Consider the following 17415-nt stretch of genomic DNA (forward strand, 5'->3'; position numbering starts at 1 on the left):
GTGTGTGTGTTGTTGGCACAGAGCCACCTCACCGTCTCCTGGTGGGAAGTGGAGGGCTTCACTCTGCTAGAATCAAAGATTATGAATCAGTGAGAGTGTAGATACGGCTGCTGTAACAAAAAGACCTCAAGCTACAGTAGCTATCAAAACAGAAAGAATTTATTTCTCTGGGCATTTCTGATCCATGCGATCACTCGGGAACTCTGGTTCCTTTCCATTTCTTGCTCCACCTTCACCTTGGGTATGGCCAAAGCTGGATCACAGGGCACGTCGATGCTCCAGCTCATGCGAAAGGGAAGGGCATGTGGAAGAGCCCCCACGCAGACCCACTGTAGGCACATGTCACCTCTGTTTACGTTCCACTCATAAGAACTCAGTCCATGGCTGCACCTAGCTGCAAGGGAGGCTGGGAGTGCACCCAACTACAGTTCTGTTATAGCAGCAGGACAGATTTGGGGAGGCAGCTGCCACTCTGGATTTTATATATTTTTCTTCGCTCCCTCATCCATCCGTATATTCCCTGTAGGGCCAGGCCCTTTTCTGTAGGGGTCCTTCAGTCTCAGCTTTTCCTTGGCTGGGTGTCCTCAGGCAAGCGACTCAGCTTCTTTGAGCCTCAGTGTCTTCATCTGTCAAATGAGCACCTCTCTGCCCTCCCGGGGTTGGTTCCGTCCATAACCTGGAGCCTGGGGTGTGGCCCAGAAGGCCCAGCTCCTCGGGTGTGGGCAGGAAGTGTTTCTCATACCCAGAGTCCAGTGGCGCTGAGGCCTGGGGGGCCTCCGTAATCGGTACCTGCTCTATCTCCTCCACTTCCAGGATGGGCGAGTCCCCAGGGGGCTGGGCCTGGGGCACCTCCTGGGAAGAGAAGAGGCTGAGATTCCTCCCCTCATTACCCCCCCCAGTTCTCACCTACTCCCCACTGCCCGAGCTTTCCCCAATCCCCCAGAGGGCCCTGACAAGCCAAGCTTTCTGCTCACCTTCATGTGGGGCAGGCTGAAATTACTGTTGGCAGGATCAGGAACCTTCTCCCAGACCCAGTGGGGTAGTACCTTGTGCCGCAGGTGGACGCACCTGGCAAGCAGGTGAGAGTCAGGGCAGGGAATCCAGGCGGCTAGACACCCATGCCCGGATTGTAGGGTCCAGGAACGTCACAGAGACCCGAAGCGTCATCCCCTTCCCACATCTCCCCCCAAGCTCAGCTAACGCCCAGCTGCCCCCCCAACCTGGGCAGAGACCCGTGTGTCGGACAGCCTCACCTTCCGGAGGTGGCTAGGCTCACGCCACAGCCCGTCAGGAGCAAACCCCATATGAGAAAGACAACTGGCAGAACTTTCCATTTCAGGGTGTTATCTGGAAGCGGGGGGGAGGGGCAGAAGAACATTTGGACACAGGGAGGTGGGGAAGGGTCAGGTGAGGCTCATGGGTGGAGCTGGGAATGGGTAAGGGAGGTGGATAAAGGGGCAGGGCCTATGAATGGGTAGGGGCTAAGGGTGGGGGAAATCTTGGGGTGGGAGTGGGGCTTGTGAAAAGGTCAAGGTCAAGGTCAGGGATGGGGTGAGAGGGTCAGAGACACACATTGCTTGATAATCCACAGCAGTATTTAGCAGCATCAAAATGCACCATCAACATCCCGAAGTCTAAATGTTGTCCACCCCCTTAAGTTCAGTAATGATTATATAACCCCCTCCAATGACCCCCTCTCCGGGCCCCCTCCCATGGCAGTCCTGCCCCAGGCCCGTACCTGGTAGGTGAAAGCGGAGGCTTGGACCCGGTGGGCCCTGTCCTGCGATGGTGGACGCGGTCACCCACAGCTCACAGGTACCCCAGTGAAGGTCGGGCAGGGTGATGGTCCGGGTGCTGCCACTCACTGAAGGACACACCCAGAGCGGTTGTGGAGGAAGTCAAGTCCCATCTCAGGACCTTTGCACGTGCCATGCTGTGTGCAACACTCTCCCCCAGATATCCACATGGCTCCCTCCTCATCTCCTTCAGCTCTTTGCTGCAAGGTCACCTTCTCAGCGAGGGCTTCCCTGACCGCCCCTGCCCCACAATTAAAATAGCACCTGCTCCACCACTCATCTTCCTTGCTTTATTCTCTAACCACCACTTATCACCATCTGACACACTGCTTAGACATTATTTACTTTGTCTATACCTGCATGTCCCCCATTAGAAAGTTAGCTCCACGGGGGCCATATTCCCAGCACCTGGATCAGTGCCTACACACTTGAGGAGCCAAGTGCTTTTGAGAAAGCACTCAAAAATGATATACAGGGGACTTACCTGGTGGCACAGTGGTTAAGAATCCGCCTGCCAACGCAGGGGACACGGGTTCGAGCCCTAGTCCGGGAAGATCCCACATGCCGTGGAGCAACTAAGCCCGTGCACCACAACTACTGAGCCTGCACGCCTAGAGCCCATGCTCCGCAACAAGAGAAGCCACCACAATGAGAAGCCCGCGCACCGCAACAAAGAGTAGCTCCCGCTCGCCGCAACTAGAGAAAGCCCACGCGCAGCAACAGAGACCCAACGAAACCAAAAAAAAAAAAAATGATATACAGTTGACCTTTGAACAATGCAGAGGTTAGGGGTGCCGACCCTCCACTCCTTTAAAAATCTAAGTACAGTATAATTTATAGTCCACCCTCCTTATCTGTGGTTCCTCTGTATTCCCAGTTCCACATTTGCAGGTTCAACCAAACGCAGATGGTACTGTACGATTTACTATTGATAAAAGCCATGTATAACTGGACCTGCGCAGTTCAAACCTGTGTTGTTCAAGGGTCAACTGTATATCTGAATAAATAAAAGGATGCATGAGTATCATATTCCTCACCTGCACAGAATCCAGTGAAGGGAAATTCACCCCAGACGAGGGGAATACATTTGCACCTCCCGGAATTGTTTTTGTTTACTTTTTAACTGAATTGCCCTTTTTGGTTTTCAAGCCAAGAGAGGAAGCAGCTTTTTGGTTTGTTATAGGATTACAGGAGACATGACTACGGATCAAGATATACTGCCATAGAAAGATGTCCAAGTTAAATCATCAGGTGAGAAAAAGAAAGTTGCAAAACATCACGTTCATAAGCTTCAGGGGCCTATAACGTAGTCCTCTTTTAATAATACGTACATGTACACATAAATATATATGATTTTTAACCTAATGATATCTATATACTTGTGCAAGGTGCAATCATGGCGAAGTATCTATGTTAAAAAATAAGTAGGCTTTATCGGTTAGAGACAAATGCTGAAGTACCAAATTATTTAAGGGTGAAATGATGCCAAAGGCTCTAGAAAAAAAAAAGTGTGGGGATAAATTGAAACAAGATTGATAAAATGCAGAAAACCATTGAAACTGGATGGTGGGTACACAAGGATTTGTTATACTATTTTTCCGACTTTTGTTTGTGCTTGAAATTTTCTATAATAAAAAAGTTTAAAATTTTCAGAAAACACAACTCCTATCTCTATGTTAACGTACGCATGGCAAAATATGGAAGCTGCGTTGTCAGTATCAGTGAAATGATGAGAATGACGATATACTTGAGTATACGTCTTTAATGTGTCGGTTTTTAAAACAAGAACAGATAACTTTGGTAATTAGAAAAAAAAGGGTATTTTGAATTTTTATTATTTTTTTGCTTTTTCTTTTTATTGTATCTATATGAGATGATGGAAGTTAACTAAACTTATGGGAATCATTTCACAATATAGGTAAGCCAAACCGTTACACTGTATACCTTAAACTTACACGGTGATGTTGTCAATTACATCTCAATAAAACTGGAGTGGAAAGGGTAAAAAAGATATTTTAAAAAGGAATTTGTGCTCAGAGGAAAAATTTAGCCTACACCCAAAGGTATGAAAAAGAAATAAAAGTCATCTTTAGGGACTTCCCTGGTAGTCCAGTGGCTAAGACCCAATGCAGGGGACCTGGGTTCAATCCCTGGTCAGGGAACTAGATCCCACATGCCACAACTAAGACCCGGCGGAGCCAAATAAATAAATTAATTAATTTAAAAAATCATATGTAGTCCTACAGTCCCTATTGACATTGTGGGGGAGTTTCTTTTCATATTTGTGCCTCTGCTTCGCTCAGTGCTGGGTTTATTTTACAAAAATGGAACCATCCCACAAAGTTTTACAATCCTTTTATCTTTTTCACTTAATAAAATATGACAGGCATCTTTCAATGTCAATAAATATAGATCGGAGTCTTCATTTTTAATGGCCAAATGACAGTCTATTACGCTGATAGCCACCTGGGTTATTATTCACTAGGGAACCCATGATAGCGTGTGTTCTCCCAGGGGCTGAGAGGGAGCCAAAGGGGCCCATCTGGGGGTAAGGGGAGGGGCAGACTGATGGGTGGGTCTTGTGGGGGCTGGGAGCAGGGGCAGGAGGCAGTGGAGCTCACCATTCATGCAGACAGAAGGCCTGGTCCCACTCTGTGCACACAGGGTGTAGTGGGTGAGATGGCCCCGAAGTTGGTGCCTTGGGACCTCTCCCCACGCTACAGCAGGGGTCCCTGGGGGGGCATCCTGGAGTCGCCAAAGCATTGGCCCTGCCAGGGGTACTGGTGAGAGAAAGTCAGCGGGTCAAGTTCTGCCAGGGTTCCAGGACCCTCCATCCTCCAACCCCACCACTTACCTAGTTCTTCTCTGAACTTCCAGACTGAGGGGGCAGGGGCCAAGCCCCAAGGAGAGACTGCTGTCACCGTGATTTGGTAGGGGACCCCTCCTTCGAAATCCCCTGAGTGGGGGAGGAGCAAAGACCAGTTAGAGTTGGCTCCCCTCCCCGACTCATTTCTTATTTTGTAGGCATCTTCATTTGTGTCCCCAGAAGGACACCTTGATATAAGAATTTGAATAAATGTAATTTATCTGGCAGGCAACCCCAGAAAACACCAATAGGGCAGTGGGGAAGTGAAGCAGGGAAGGAAAGTCACCCAGTAAATATGTGTTAGAGAACAAGTTCCCAACGTGGCCAACCAAGGCTCAGTCCCGCTGGCGAACTCTGTGTGGCAGCAGACAGCACAGTCCTGAGCACCATCCCACCCGAGGAGGGTGGGAGCTGGGGTATTTATCCATCAACCGTTATCAGTCATTGGTAGAGGGCTGCATCTGAGGGGTCTTGATTCCCCGGCACTTCCAGCTGTCCAGGCAGGCAAAATGCTTCACATCAGAAAAAGCCCTCAGGCCAGGAATGCAGGTGCCAGAGGCTGGGAGATAGTCAAATGCTGGACTATAAATGGGGCCCTGACACCAGCCATCACAGTAAGGAAGGCTCCTGAAATCCCTTCTCAAAACCTAATGCTGCCATATGGCCTTCCCCAACTGGGAATTTTCCAGAATTGGGGCTCCTCTTCTTTTGTCCATATATACTTATGGGTCTTGGGACTCTGTCTTAAATCTCTCACTCAACACCTTCTCATGCTCTCCCAAGTTCTTTACACCAAGGACAGACTCCCCAGTGTTAAATCTCAGCCTAGAACTTATTGCTAGACCTGAGACTTGAGTATCTGATAGTCCCATGGACAATTCCACTTGGATGAGCACATCAGGTGCAACATATCCAAATGGGTCCCCAAAATTCTGCTCTAAGACTCCCCAACAAGAATCTGCCTGCTTCTCTCCCTTCCTTGGTCCCCACCTGGTCCAGTCCCCACCATGTCCCACCTGGACATACACAGTCCCTTCTCCCAGATCTCTTACCTCCAACCCTTGCCCTCCCAGTCTGTTCCTCCCACAGCAGCCAGGGGGCGCCTGTAAGCACCTGAGTCAGGACATGTCCTTCCTCTGCTCAGAACCCTCTGGGGCACCCACCTGACTCAGAGCAAAAGCCAAAGTTCTCCCCATGACCCACAAGGCTTTGCACACTCTGCCCCATCACCTCCCTTCCCTCACCTCCTCCCACTTTCCCCCTTGCTCATTCCACTCCAGCCACGCTGGCCTCCTCACTGCTGCTCTAACACATCAGGCACAATCCTGCCTCAGGGCCTTTGCACTGTTTGTTCCCTCTTGCTTTTCCCTTAGACATCCTCATGGCTCTCTGTCTCGCCTCCTTCAGGTCTTAGTTCAAATGCCACTTTCCCAGAGAGGCCTTTTCTAACTTTTTTTTTCTGAAATAGCTATCCTCCCTCCTCTCCCTTACCCTGATTTACTTTGCCCCAATTACATTACAGATGTACTTGTTTTTTGTTTCATTGGGTGCCTGCCCTACAAGATGAGGATGGAGATGTTGGTGGGGATGAGGGTGGGGATGCTGCTGAGAGGAGAGTAGGGTGATGGTTCAGGGTTTCGCTTCAGGAGCCTGGCTATGTGGTTCAAATCCTGGTTCTACCACATACTTGCTGTATGGCCTCAGGTGAGTTGCTTAACCTCTCTGGGCCTTTTTCTTTATCTGTATGATAATAGCAGAAACCTACTTTATAAGGAAGTTTGAATGATTTAATGCTTATGGTAAATGCCAATACACATCAGCTGCCGTCACTGTGTACCAGTGTCTAGAACATGGCCTGGCACACAGTAGGTAGTCAATGAATAGTTCTTGCATGAATTAATGATACTTGAACACTCTCTTCTGCAAATCCAGCCATCAGTCTGCTCTCCAACAGCTGAAATGGGAACCCAGGTGTCCTGGGGCCTCACCTGGCAACACAGCACTGAGGTTTCCAGGAGGAAGCCAGACCCAGTTGAGATCCTCCAGGGGGTCACCATCTCGAGCCCAGTCCACCACATGCTCCTGCAGCTCCCCGGACCCCTGCTGCCAAGTCACCAGCAGATCCGAGCTTGCAGGGATGCTGCTGACCACCACGCCGTGAGGGGCAAAGCCTGGACCTAGAGGATGAGGAGGAGAAATCTCAGCTGTCCACTCGGGAAGTCCCCTCCTGCACCTCCAGGGCATTGCTCAGAGGAAGCTCACAGCCTCTCACCCAAGCAGGCCAAAGAGAGGTTGGTAGGAGGCTCCCAGCTTGTGGCGTTGACGGCGGACACCCCAGCCCACTCCGCTCGAGTGGGGATGGAGAAGCTGCAGCATGGGGTCTCCTCCTGGTTCACCTCCTGATCTTTTATCTGGAACCAGACTCTGTAGCTCACCTGCACACAGTGCCCCGAGGCCTGAGGGATGAGGGGAAGAAGCGGTTAATATCTCCCATTTATCAGGCACATACTGTGCTTCTCAGTGAGGTCACCTGACAAACCAGTCTGTGAAATATTTTTGTTTCACTCTAAGATGAAGAAACCACGTCTCAAGAGTGGCTCAGTGGAAGAGGTGGGATTAGAATACAGCTCCTGGGCCAGAACTAGGGTGAGGTGAGTGAGGCATTCACCTTGGCGGCAAAACAAGAGAAGATACCAAAAATCCAATCAAGATAAATTATATTTTAATGCAATATTAAAAAAAAATTTTTTTATTGAAGTATAGTTGAATTACAGTGTTGTGTTAATTACTGCTGTACAGCAAAGTGACTCAGTTATACATATGTATATATTCTTTTTCATATTCTTTTCCATTATGGTTTATCCAGGGTACTGAATATAGTTCCCTGTGCTATACAGTAGGACCCTGTTGTATGCAATATTTTAATCAATCAAAATTAATGCAGGGATTTCCCTGGCGGTCCAGTGGTTAAGTATCTGCACTTCCAATGCAGGGGGCGTGGGTTCGATCCCTGGTCGGGGAACTAAGATCCCACATGTGGCTCGGCGTGGTCAAAACAAATTTTTTTTAATTAAAAAAAATTAATGCGAAAATAAAAACCATGACAAACAAATTATCAAGATTTTAACTAGGACTCCCCTGGTGGCGCAGTGGTTAAGAATCCGCCTGCCAAGGCAGGGGACACGGGTTCGAGCCCTGGTCCGGGAAGATCCCACATGCCACAGAGCAACTAAGGCCGTGCGCCACAACTACTGAGCCTGCGCTCTAGAGGCTGCGAGCCACAACTACTGAGCCCATGTGCCACAACTACTGAAGCCTGCGCGCCTAGAGCCCATGCTCTGCAACAAGAGGAGCCACTGCAATGAGAAGCCCGCGCACCGCAACGAAGAGTAGCCCCTGCTCGCCGCAACTAGAGAAAGCCCGCGCGCAGCAACGAAGACCCAATGCAGCCAAAAATAAAAATAAAATAAATAAATAAATAATAAATTAAAAAAAAAAAAAGATTTTAACTAAAGACAGGATCTGACCATGCACTTATATGACCGTCTTCCCTCACCTTACCTTAGTCTGTCGTGTGCAGTTCTTAGGGACTGCAAAATTCCCACTGTTGTACAGAGGAGTAATTATGTGTAGCAAAGAGGATAGTACCCTCCAGAGTGCTTTGGGGAAACTTGTGAGAATATTTGGTTGCCTCAATGATTGGTATTTGATGGGCAAGAGCCAGGGACACTACCCTCTCCTAGAAACAAAAAAATTGTCCCACGTCCCTTGTGACTTTTGAAGGTCATCCCAACTGGAAACTTCTGTAGATGAAAAACCTGTCTAATAATTTTAACTGATCCTAGAACCAAACACATTTTGATGTATAAATACAAAACCTTTTGGGACCTGGTTTTAACATCCACTGAATTTTAAAATATTCTGAACATATGGGGACTTTCTAAGCACTTTTTATTATCTATTTCCAGCACAATCTGTGTTCTGATCAGAGAATTTTTCAATGTGCCCAGCATCACCTCATCCCTTTGAAGTCCTTGGAAACCAGCTCAATAGCCTAGCATGTGGATGATTTTGGTAAATGTCCTGTTTGCATATGGAAAGAATGCATGTTCTGATGTTTCCTATGTGAGTCCATTAGGTTGTTTGTTATTCATATGTTCAGATTCTCTGGATCTTGACTTGTTTTTCCATCTGCTTGTTATGAAATTACTTAGAGGGGTATGTTAAAATCTCCCACGACGCTTGTGGATTCATAGAGTTCTCCTTGTAGTTCTGTCAATTTTTACTTTATGTATTTTAAAGCCATGTTATGAGGTACATACAGATTTAGTATTCATATCATACTGGTGAACTGAATATTTTGCATTATGTAGTAGCCTTATTTCCCCTTTATTTTCTACTGAATATTACAATACACTGTACACTGTATGTTATAATACAATATACTGTATTATACACATTTTAAAATATATGTATATATGGGTTATATTAGCTATGTATTTCATTTCAGTATAGTAAGGCGGCATTACAAAGTATGTGTTATAAAATAGAGGCACGAGGGACTTCCCTGGCAGTCCAGTGGTTAAGACTCTGCACTTCCAATGCAGGGGGCACAGGTTTGATCCCTGGTTGGGGAACTAAGATCCCACATGCCGTGCAGCATGGCCAAAAAAAGTAAGAAAAAAAATGAATTAAAAAAGTAATAAAATAGAGGCACTGAAACTGTGAATTAAGGTTTGAAAGCCAAAGAACCTCAGCTCTGCCCCTTAGCTGTTGTTTGGTTTGGGGTAGCCTCTCTATGTCTCATTTTCTCATCTGTAAAGTTAGTTAATGTAAATAATTGTAGGCGAGGACCTGGCACATAGTAAGAGCTCTGTAGGTATTACGCATGGTTAAAGTTAGTGATATTAGATTGTGTGGCCCAAGAAAGTATGAGCCCTGTTGTTTTGTTTCTTGCCGTATTTACCGTGAGCCAGGGCCTTGCAATGTCTGGAACACGGTAGGTGTTCAGCAGATGTGCATCAGTGAGGACTGTTTCACTCTTGTCTGTCATCTCACAATGCCCTTTAATACTAGCATCAAAGCCCTTAGCATATTCTGCTGTATTTTGTGGAGCTGAGCCTAGACTTGCTTCTAAATCTTTGCACCTGGTGTCCCCCATGACTGGAACACTTGTACCCATCTTCATGTCTCAGCTCAGATCTCCTAAATTCAGCCAACATTGGTGGAGTCTTTCTCTGCACCCAGCACTATGCCAGGACCTCTCTGAGCATCCCCTCCTTGAAGCCCTGAAGCAACCTCAAGAGGGCAGCATAGTAACCTTTGTCTTGTTTACATCTTTGTTTTTGGGGGGTTTTTTGGTTTGGTTTGGTTTCTTTGTTTTTTGTTTTCTTGGTGGTTTTTTTTTTTTTTTTTGCCCCACTGCTCAGCTTGCAGGATCTTCGTTCCCAACCAGGGACTGAACCCAGGCCCTCGGCAGTGAAAGCCCAGAGTCCTAACCACAGGACCACCAGGGAATTCCCTACATCATTGTTTTTTGGGTTTTTAATATTTATTTATTTTATTTATTTGGCTGTGTTGGGTCTTAGTTGCGGCATGCAGGATCTTCGTTGTGGCATGAGGAATCTTTTAGTTGCAGCACGTGGGATCTTTAGCTGCAGCATGTGGGATCTAGTTCCCTAACCAGGGATCAAACTCTGGCCCCCCTGCAATGGGAGTGCGGAGCCTTAGCCACTGGACCACCAGGGAAGTCCTCTACATCACTGTTATTTGGGGTTTCCTGACATGTGCAGAGACATGGTCCTCACAACTCACCTTCCACAGAAGCAGGGGTTCCTGTCCGCCTGGTGCCCCACAGATGTTCCCTGATATCCACACATCTTTTGGAGCTGGCAAGGATGAAAAAAGGAGAGACCATGTGACTAAGTTCTAGCCAATGAGATATGAGATGAAAGATACGTGCAACTTCGGGGTTGTGCTCTTAAAGTGCAAGGGCAGGCTCCCTGACTCCTGGGGTCCCACTGCGCTGGAGTTGTCTTCAATTTTTTTTTGCTGTGTGAGCTTGGGAAAGTTGCTTAACCTCTCTGAGGTTCAGCTTTCCCAACTATAAAATATGACAAATGAGAATGGCATGATTGGCCAGACTTCCAGGAGAGGGGCTGAGGGTGTAGGGGTAAGCCCAGAGATCCTCACCAGAGGGTGGTGTCTGGAAGGACAGAATGGGGCTCCACTCGCTCCACAGATCCTCTTCTTCTTCCACTTGACAGCGGCCAGATACCTCATAGCCAGTGGCTAGCTCCAGGTCCTGGATATCAACAGGGGTCAGGGGTATGGACTTCACTTCTGGTTCCAGCTGGGGGAGAGACAGGGGAGAGTGATGAGGTTGAAGATTGAATTGAAAGTACTTGGCCTTATATGTCAGTAGGATGACCAATACTGTCCTGCTTTGCCTGGGATCAAGTGGGTTCCTAGGACACAGGGCTTTTGGTTTTAAAATTGGGACAATCCCTGGAAAAAAAGAGACAAGTTGATTATCCTCTGTGCCAGGTATAGCAGTAGGTGGTAAATTCTATTATTAATATTATTCTCATTTTACAGATGAGGAAAACTGAGGCCAAGGGAGAGGAAGTGACATACCCAAGGTCACATAGCTGGTGAGTTCTGGAGCTGAGATTCATACCCAGGCAGTTAGACTGCAAAGTCTGCATCTTAGCATTGCTCTGAATTGCATGAATATTCACAGTGACAACAACTCTGCTCTATATTGTAGTGTTTTGCATGAAAAGCTGTGACTGAGACAGTGGGTTATCCCCAGTATCCATTCTCCCCTTCTTCCTTTGGAAATAGAACCCTTGCGTATCTGTCGGGAACATGTGTGTCAAGAATAAAGACTACATTTCCCAGTCTCCCTTGCAATCAGGTGAGACCATGTGACTAAGTTCTGGCCAATGAGATATGAGATGAAAGATACTTGCAACTTCGGTGCTGTGCTCTTAAAGTGCATGGGCAGGCTCCCCAACCCCTGGGGTCCCATTGCACTGGAGTTGTCTTCCATTTATTTTGCTGTGTGAACTTGGGAAAGTTGTTTAACCTCTCTGAGGTTCAACTTCCCCAACTATAAAATAGAGATCTTAAAAGCATCTACTATATAGGGAGGTTGGGGGTACTCATCAAGATAATCCATGCAGATTGCTTAGCTTGGGCCCTGATGCGTGGCAGGTGCTCAGAAATGTGAGCTGCTTTTATTACTTTTGAGTGTTTACTGAAAATCAGGCTCTGTTCCTCATCTGTAAAATGGGTAGGCATAAAACACATCTACCTCAAAGAGTTCTTGTAAGGATCCAATAGACAGCTTAGAACAGTGTCTGGCACACAGTAGATGCTAAGTGTCTGCGGTTAACCTCTTATTTTAAGGTTAATGTAAGCTATTTGACGATTTTTATTCATTCACAAAAATGTTAGAGGAAGTTTACTGAGTTTCTCAAAACTTTCAAGTGGAAGGAATTCCCTGGAGGTCCAGTGGTTAGGACTCCTTGCTTTCACTACTGAGGGCCCGGGTTCAATCCCTGGTCGAGGAACTAAGATCCCGCAACCACAACCTTGCGGCGTGGCCAAAAAAAAAAAAAAAAAATTCCAAGTGGAATTTGGATTGGGACTGCATGGAATTTATAGATTATCTTGGGGGAACATTTTTTAGCTGAACAAGATGCATGTACAGGCCTTCTGTGAGGAATGTGGACAGACTCCAGGGCCAGCTGAGGAATGAGCTCTGAGCTAGGTGTCTGATTTGGGAATGATGTCCCAGACCCCGCCCAGAGTAGGGTGGGGGGAAAAGGGTCCCTGACACTCACCAGCGTCCAGGCCATCTCCTGGCATCTTCGGTAGTAGAACTGGCAGACCAAGGCCTTATGGGGTGGCCACACAGGAGGGGCCCATTGGACAGTGGCCTCTAGGGGGTCATCCTCTGAGAAGTCCACATCAGGGTACAGCTGGGGGGCATCTGGCTTCACTGAGGAAGGGGAGGTGCACTGAGCCAGGGCCTCCAAGACCACCCACCCCACACATAGCAAACCCCCACTCCCGCCTGTTACTTCGGGTTTCGAGGTTCACGAAGACTGGGGGCCAGAGAGGTTGGCCTGCCTTGGCCACCCAGACAAGGAGTTCGTCAGACGTGGTAAGCTGTTCCCGTGGAATGGTCACCCAGCTCTGCCCAGTGGGCACTGCCACAGTCCAGGTTTTGTTGGAATGGCTGTGAGGAGAGACGCGAGAATCGGGGCAGCATACAGTGGGCTGGGCCCAGAGCCGTAATGATAACATATTTTCTGCCTGGGTTCAAATCCCAGTTCTCCTGCTTCAGAGCTGTGTGACCTTGAGCAAGCAACTTAACTTCTCTGTGCCTCAGTTTCCTCATCTACAAAACGAGGGTGATAAAACTGCCTCCTGAGGGACTTCCCTGGTGGTCCAGTGGTTCAGACTCGGTGCTCCCAATGACCACGGTTCGATCCCTGGTTAGGGAACTAGATCCCGCACGCCCCAACGAAGATCAGTGTGCCACAACTAAGACCCGGCACAGCCAAATAAATAAATAAGTAAATGTGTTTTTTAAAAAGTGCCTGCTGAAAGGGCTGAATAGGGGAGGGGAACAATGAGATGAGAAATGGACTGCATTTAGAACAGCAAGTGTCAGCGGCACAATACATGCTATATGAGCATTGGTTATTTTATTTACTGAGCACCTATTACATATACGCACATTTACTTCTATGCAACTGTTCAGTCAGCAAATATATATTTCTGTTGTAGAAGCTGGGAATAGGATTATGACCAAAGCAGGCAAGGACCCACTATCCGGAGCTGGTGTTCCAGTGGGGGAGGCAAATGAGAAACTCATAAATATATAACTGATGGTGGTATAAGCGATATACAGAACAATAAAGCAGGGTGAGGAGGATTCAGTGTGATGATGGGATGAAAAGTGACAGTGCTATTTTAGGAAAGATGGTCAGGAAAGCTCTCTGATGAGACATTTGAACGAAGGCCTGAAGGATGTGGTGTGGAACCACGCGATACCTGGGAAAGAGCATTTTAGGAAGAGGGAGCAGCTGGTGCAAAGCTCCTGAGGCCAAACTGTGCCTGGTGTTTTACGAAGAACAGCGAGGAGGAGGCTTGTACTCTGGAGTAGAGTGAGTGAGCGAGAAAGTGGGAGGAGGTGAGGGCGGGGAGGTGACAGGCAAATTATACAGGGCCTGATGGGCTGCAGGAAGGATTCCGGCTTTTACCCTGAGTGAGGTGGGAGCCCTGGAGGGCTGTGAGCTGGGGAGGGACATGCCCTGATTCAAAAGTACACAGGTGCGGGACTTCCCTGGTGGTCCAGTGGTTAAGAATCCGCCTGCCGATGCAGGGGACAGGGGTTCGAGCCCTGGTCCGGGAAGATCCCACATGCCCCGCGGAGCAACTAAGCCTGCGAGCCACAACTACTGAGCCTGTGTGCCACCACTACTGCATACTGCGCGCCTAGAGCCCGTGCTCCGCACCAAGAGAAGCCACCGCGATGAGAAGCCCACGCACCACAAAGAAGAGTAGCCCCCAGTCGCCACAACTAGAGAAAGCCCGCGCACAGCAATGAAGACCCAACGCAGCCAAAAATAAAATTAATTAAAAAATTAATTAATTAAAAAAAAAAACGACTCCGTGCTCCCAATGTAGGGGGCCCAGGGTTCGAGCCCTGGTCAGGGAACTAGATCCCGCATGCCGCAACGAAGATCCCACATGCTGCAACTAAAACCCAGAACAGCCAAATAAATAAATAAATAAATATTTAAAAAAAAAAAAAAAAGAACAGAATTTCACAGGTGTCCTCTGGATGCTGTGGTGGAGAACAGACTGTGGGGCTAAGGGTGGAAACCGAGTCCAGGGAGGAGGTGACCGCATGGTCCAGGCCAGCGATGATGGGGACTGGACTATGGTGGGGGCTGAGGAAGTGAGGAGTGCCAGATTCTGGATAATGTAGAAGATAGAGCTGGCAAGGCCTGCTGATGGATCAGATGTGGGTGACAGAGAGAGAGAGAGAGAGAGAGAGGAGTTGAGGACATCCCAAAGGGTTGGATTTCAAAGGTTCAAATCAAGGCCTTCAGAAAAAAACAACAAAAACACATGTGTTATGTTATGTTGCTGGTAGGAACATAAAATGGTATAGCTGTTGCGGAAAACAGTTAGGTGGTTCCTCAAAAAGTTAAACACAGAACTGCCATATGACCCAGCAATTTTACTCCTAGGCATATACCCCAAAGAACTGAAAACAAGGACTCAAAAACTTGGACACATTATGTTCAAAGCAGTGCTAGTCACGATCGCCCAATTGCAATTGCCCAACGGTGGAAACAACCCAAATGTCCATCAACAGATGAGTGGATGAACATAGTATATCCATACAGTGGAATATTGTTCAGCCACAAAAAGGAATGAAGTTCTGATTCGCCACGACATAAATGAACCTGAAAAACATGCTAAGTGAAAGAAGCCAGATACAAAAGACCACATGCCATATGATTCCATTTATGTGAAATGTCCAGAACAGGCAAATTCAGAGACAGAAAATAGATTAGTAGTTGCCAGGGGATAGAGAGTGTCTGCTGTTGGGGATGGAACTTCCTTTAGGGGTGATGGACATGTTTTGGAACTAGATAGAGGCACTGGTTGCACAACGTTGTGAATGTACTCAATGCCACTGAACTGTTCACTTGCAAACGGTTAATTTCATGTTATGTGAATTTCACCTCGTTTAAAAAAAGGGGAAGACCTTCTCTTACTCCCTCATCCTCTACCAATTAAAACCCTAGGCCCCCCCTTCTGGACATGGATGGTGGTGATGGTTGCACAACAATGTGACTCTACTTAATTCCACTTAACTGTACACTTAAAAAAGGCTGAGAAAAAAAGGTGGTAAATTTTATGCGTATTTTACCATCATTAAAAAAAAAAAAAGGGGGCTTCCCTGGTGGCGCAGTGGTTGAGAATCTGCCTGCTAATGCAGGGGACACGGGTTCGAGCCCTGGTCTGGGAAGATCCCACATGCCGCGGAGCAACTAGGCCCGTGAGCCACAACTACTGACCCTGCGCGTCTGGAGCCTGTGCTCCGCAACAAGAGAGGCCGCGATAGTGAGAGGCCCGCGCATCGCGATGAAGAGTGGCCCCCGCTTGCCACAACTAGAGAAAGCCCTCGCACAGAAATGAAGACCCAACACAGCCAAAAATAAATAATAAATAAATAATTAAAAAAAAAAAAAGACCAGCCTCCCATCCCAGTTCCCATCTTCAAATGTTCCTTTCCCTCTCCTCTCACTTAGCCAAATTTGAAATGAATTTGTGTTTCCATGTGTGATTCATTGTGAAGCAACATCAGTCATCCCCTCAGAATGTGGGCTCCACGAGGCTGTGTCTCTTTCACTGTTGCATCCTCAGCACCAGACCAAATGATCTTTTCATATGCTCAGAGAGGTTAAGCTATTTGCCTAAGGTCACACAGCAATAAAAACAGCTTCTAATCATTAAGCATTTTCTTTTCCAAGTGCATAACTCATTGAATTCTCAGAACCAGCCTTGAGAGGCAGGTTCCATTATTATCACTACTTGATACAGGAAGAAACAGAGGCTCAGAGAGGGAAAGTGACTGGTCCAGGGTAACACAGCAAGGAAATAAGGGAACCTGGAATTGAAGGGCTTGAGAGTGGGGCAGGGCTGGGGGGTGCGGGTGGGCAGGACTAATGGGTCCTCTCAACCTGAGAAGTCTAGAACCTGAGTGGTCACTCTTCCAAAGCCTCTGTTTCCCCAAATCACTCCATTGTACTCACTACTTCTGGCTCTGGAGGTACAGCGTGGAAGGGGCTCCCAGGTCCCCAAGAGGCTCCCAAGAGCAGTTCAAGTCGCCCAAGGGTCCAAATCCATAGCACTGCAGTGGCCCAGGGCTGCCTGGTGAGGGAGGAGGGAGGGTCCGAGGGAAGGGGGTCAATTCCCCCAGCCGCCCTCCCACCCCAGAAATTGAACTCCCCCCACCCCCGACAACTGTGGAGGGCGATCCAGGGTCCCTTACGGAAGTGAGCAGCAGGAAGGGGGCGCTGGGCACCGCTCCCCAGGCTTCGGGCATAACTCCTCCTCTCCCTCTACCAGCCACATCCTGTTACCACCCGAAGAGCCCTTTCCCCTTCCACCCCCCAACCCCGGACCCTGGCTCCCACCTCGCTGCCGCCGATTCCCCAACTCCTCTCCTCGCCCGGTCCCTGCCCCGGGGGGGAGCAGAGTGGCATCCGGACCTTTGTCATTCATTCCGCAAACTTGCGGTTCACCCTGGAGGATGTGCGCTTTCGCGGAGCGCGGCGGCAGAGCGCCGACACGAGTTCGCTCCGTAACTCACCCTGGGGCCGAGTCCTGCAGAACAGCAGCGTCAACAGGGGCAGCAGAACCAGCTTCGGCCGCGGCCGCGGCGGGAAGGGAGCGGCCCGGGTTCCCCGCATGGCGTCCCCGCGCCCCCAGTCCGGCCCGGCCCGGCCCAGCGCTGCAGCGCGGCCCGCTTAGCTCTCGGGGTCCAGCGCCCGAGCAGCAACGGGAAGCGCAGCCACCCCTCCCAGCCGCCTCCGCACCTTGCGCTTCGGCTCCCCGCCCCTTAGCGGCGCCGGAAAGTCCCTCGCAGGGGCTGAGGAGGGGTAGTGGGGGGTGGGCGGCGCTGAGGCGTGGTCGAGCTCCGCAGACACCTGCCCC

The 17415-nt window shown here is 48.6% G+C and overlaps 1 protein-coding gene across 1 annotated transcript; it reads right to left on the bottom strand.

Annotated features, from left to right (window-relative positions):
• Nucleotides 1-137: 137 nt before the first annotated feature.
• On the bottom strand, nucleotides 138-17352 carry IL27RA (interleukin 27 receptor subunit alpha). Its single transcript, XM_082456718.1, is given in 15 exon segments — nucleotides 138-692; nucleotides 694-852; nucleotides 975-1068; nucleotides 1254-1347; nucleotides 1739-1864; nucleotides 4418-4576; nucleotides 4651-4752; nucleotides 6651-6839; nucleotides 6935-7118; nucleotides 10477-10550; nucleotides 10855-11014; nucleotides 12513-12670; nucleotides 12753-12910; nucleotides 16512-16629; nucleotides 17072-17352. Coding segments are annotated over 15 exon segments (1938 nt in total). The 5' UTR covers nucleotides 17172-17352; the 3' UTR covers nucleotides 138-629.
• Nucleotides 17353-17415: the final 63 nt, after the last annotated feature.

Source organism: Balaenoptera physalus (genome assembly GCF_965194825.1).
Source record: "Balaenoptera physalus genome assembly, chromosome: 3".
In the NCBI taxonomy this organism is placed as follows: domain Eukaryota; kingdom Metazoa; phylum Chordata; class Mammalia; order Artiodactyla; family Balaenopteridae; genus Balaenoptera; species Balaenoptera physalus.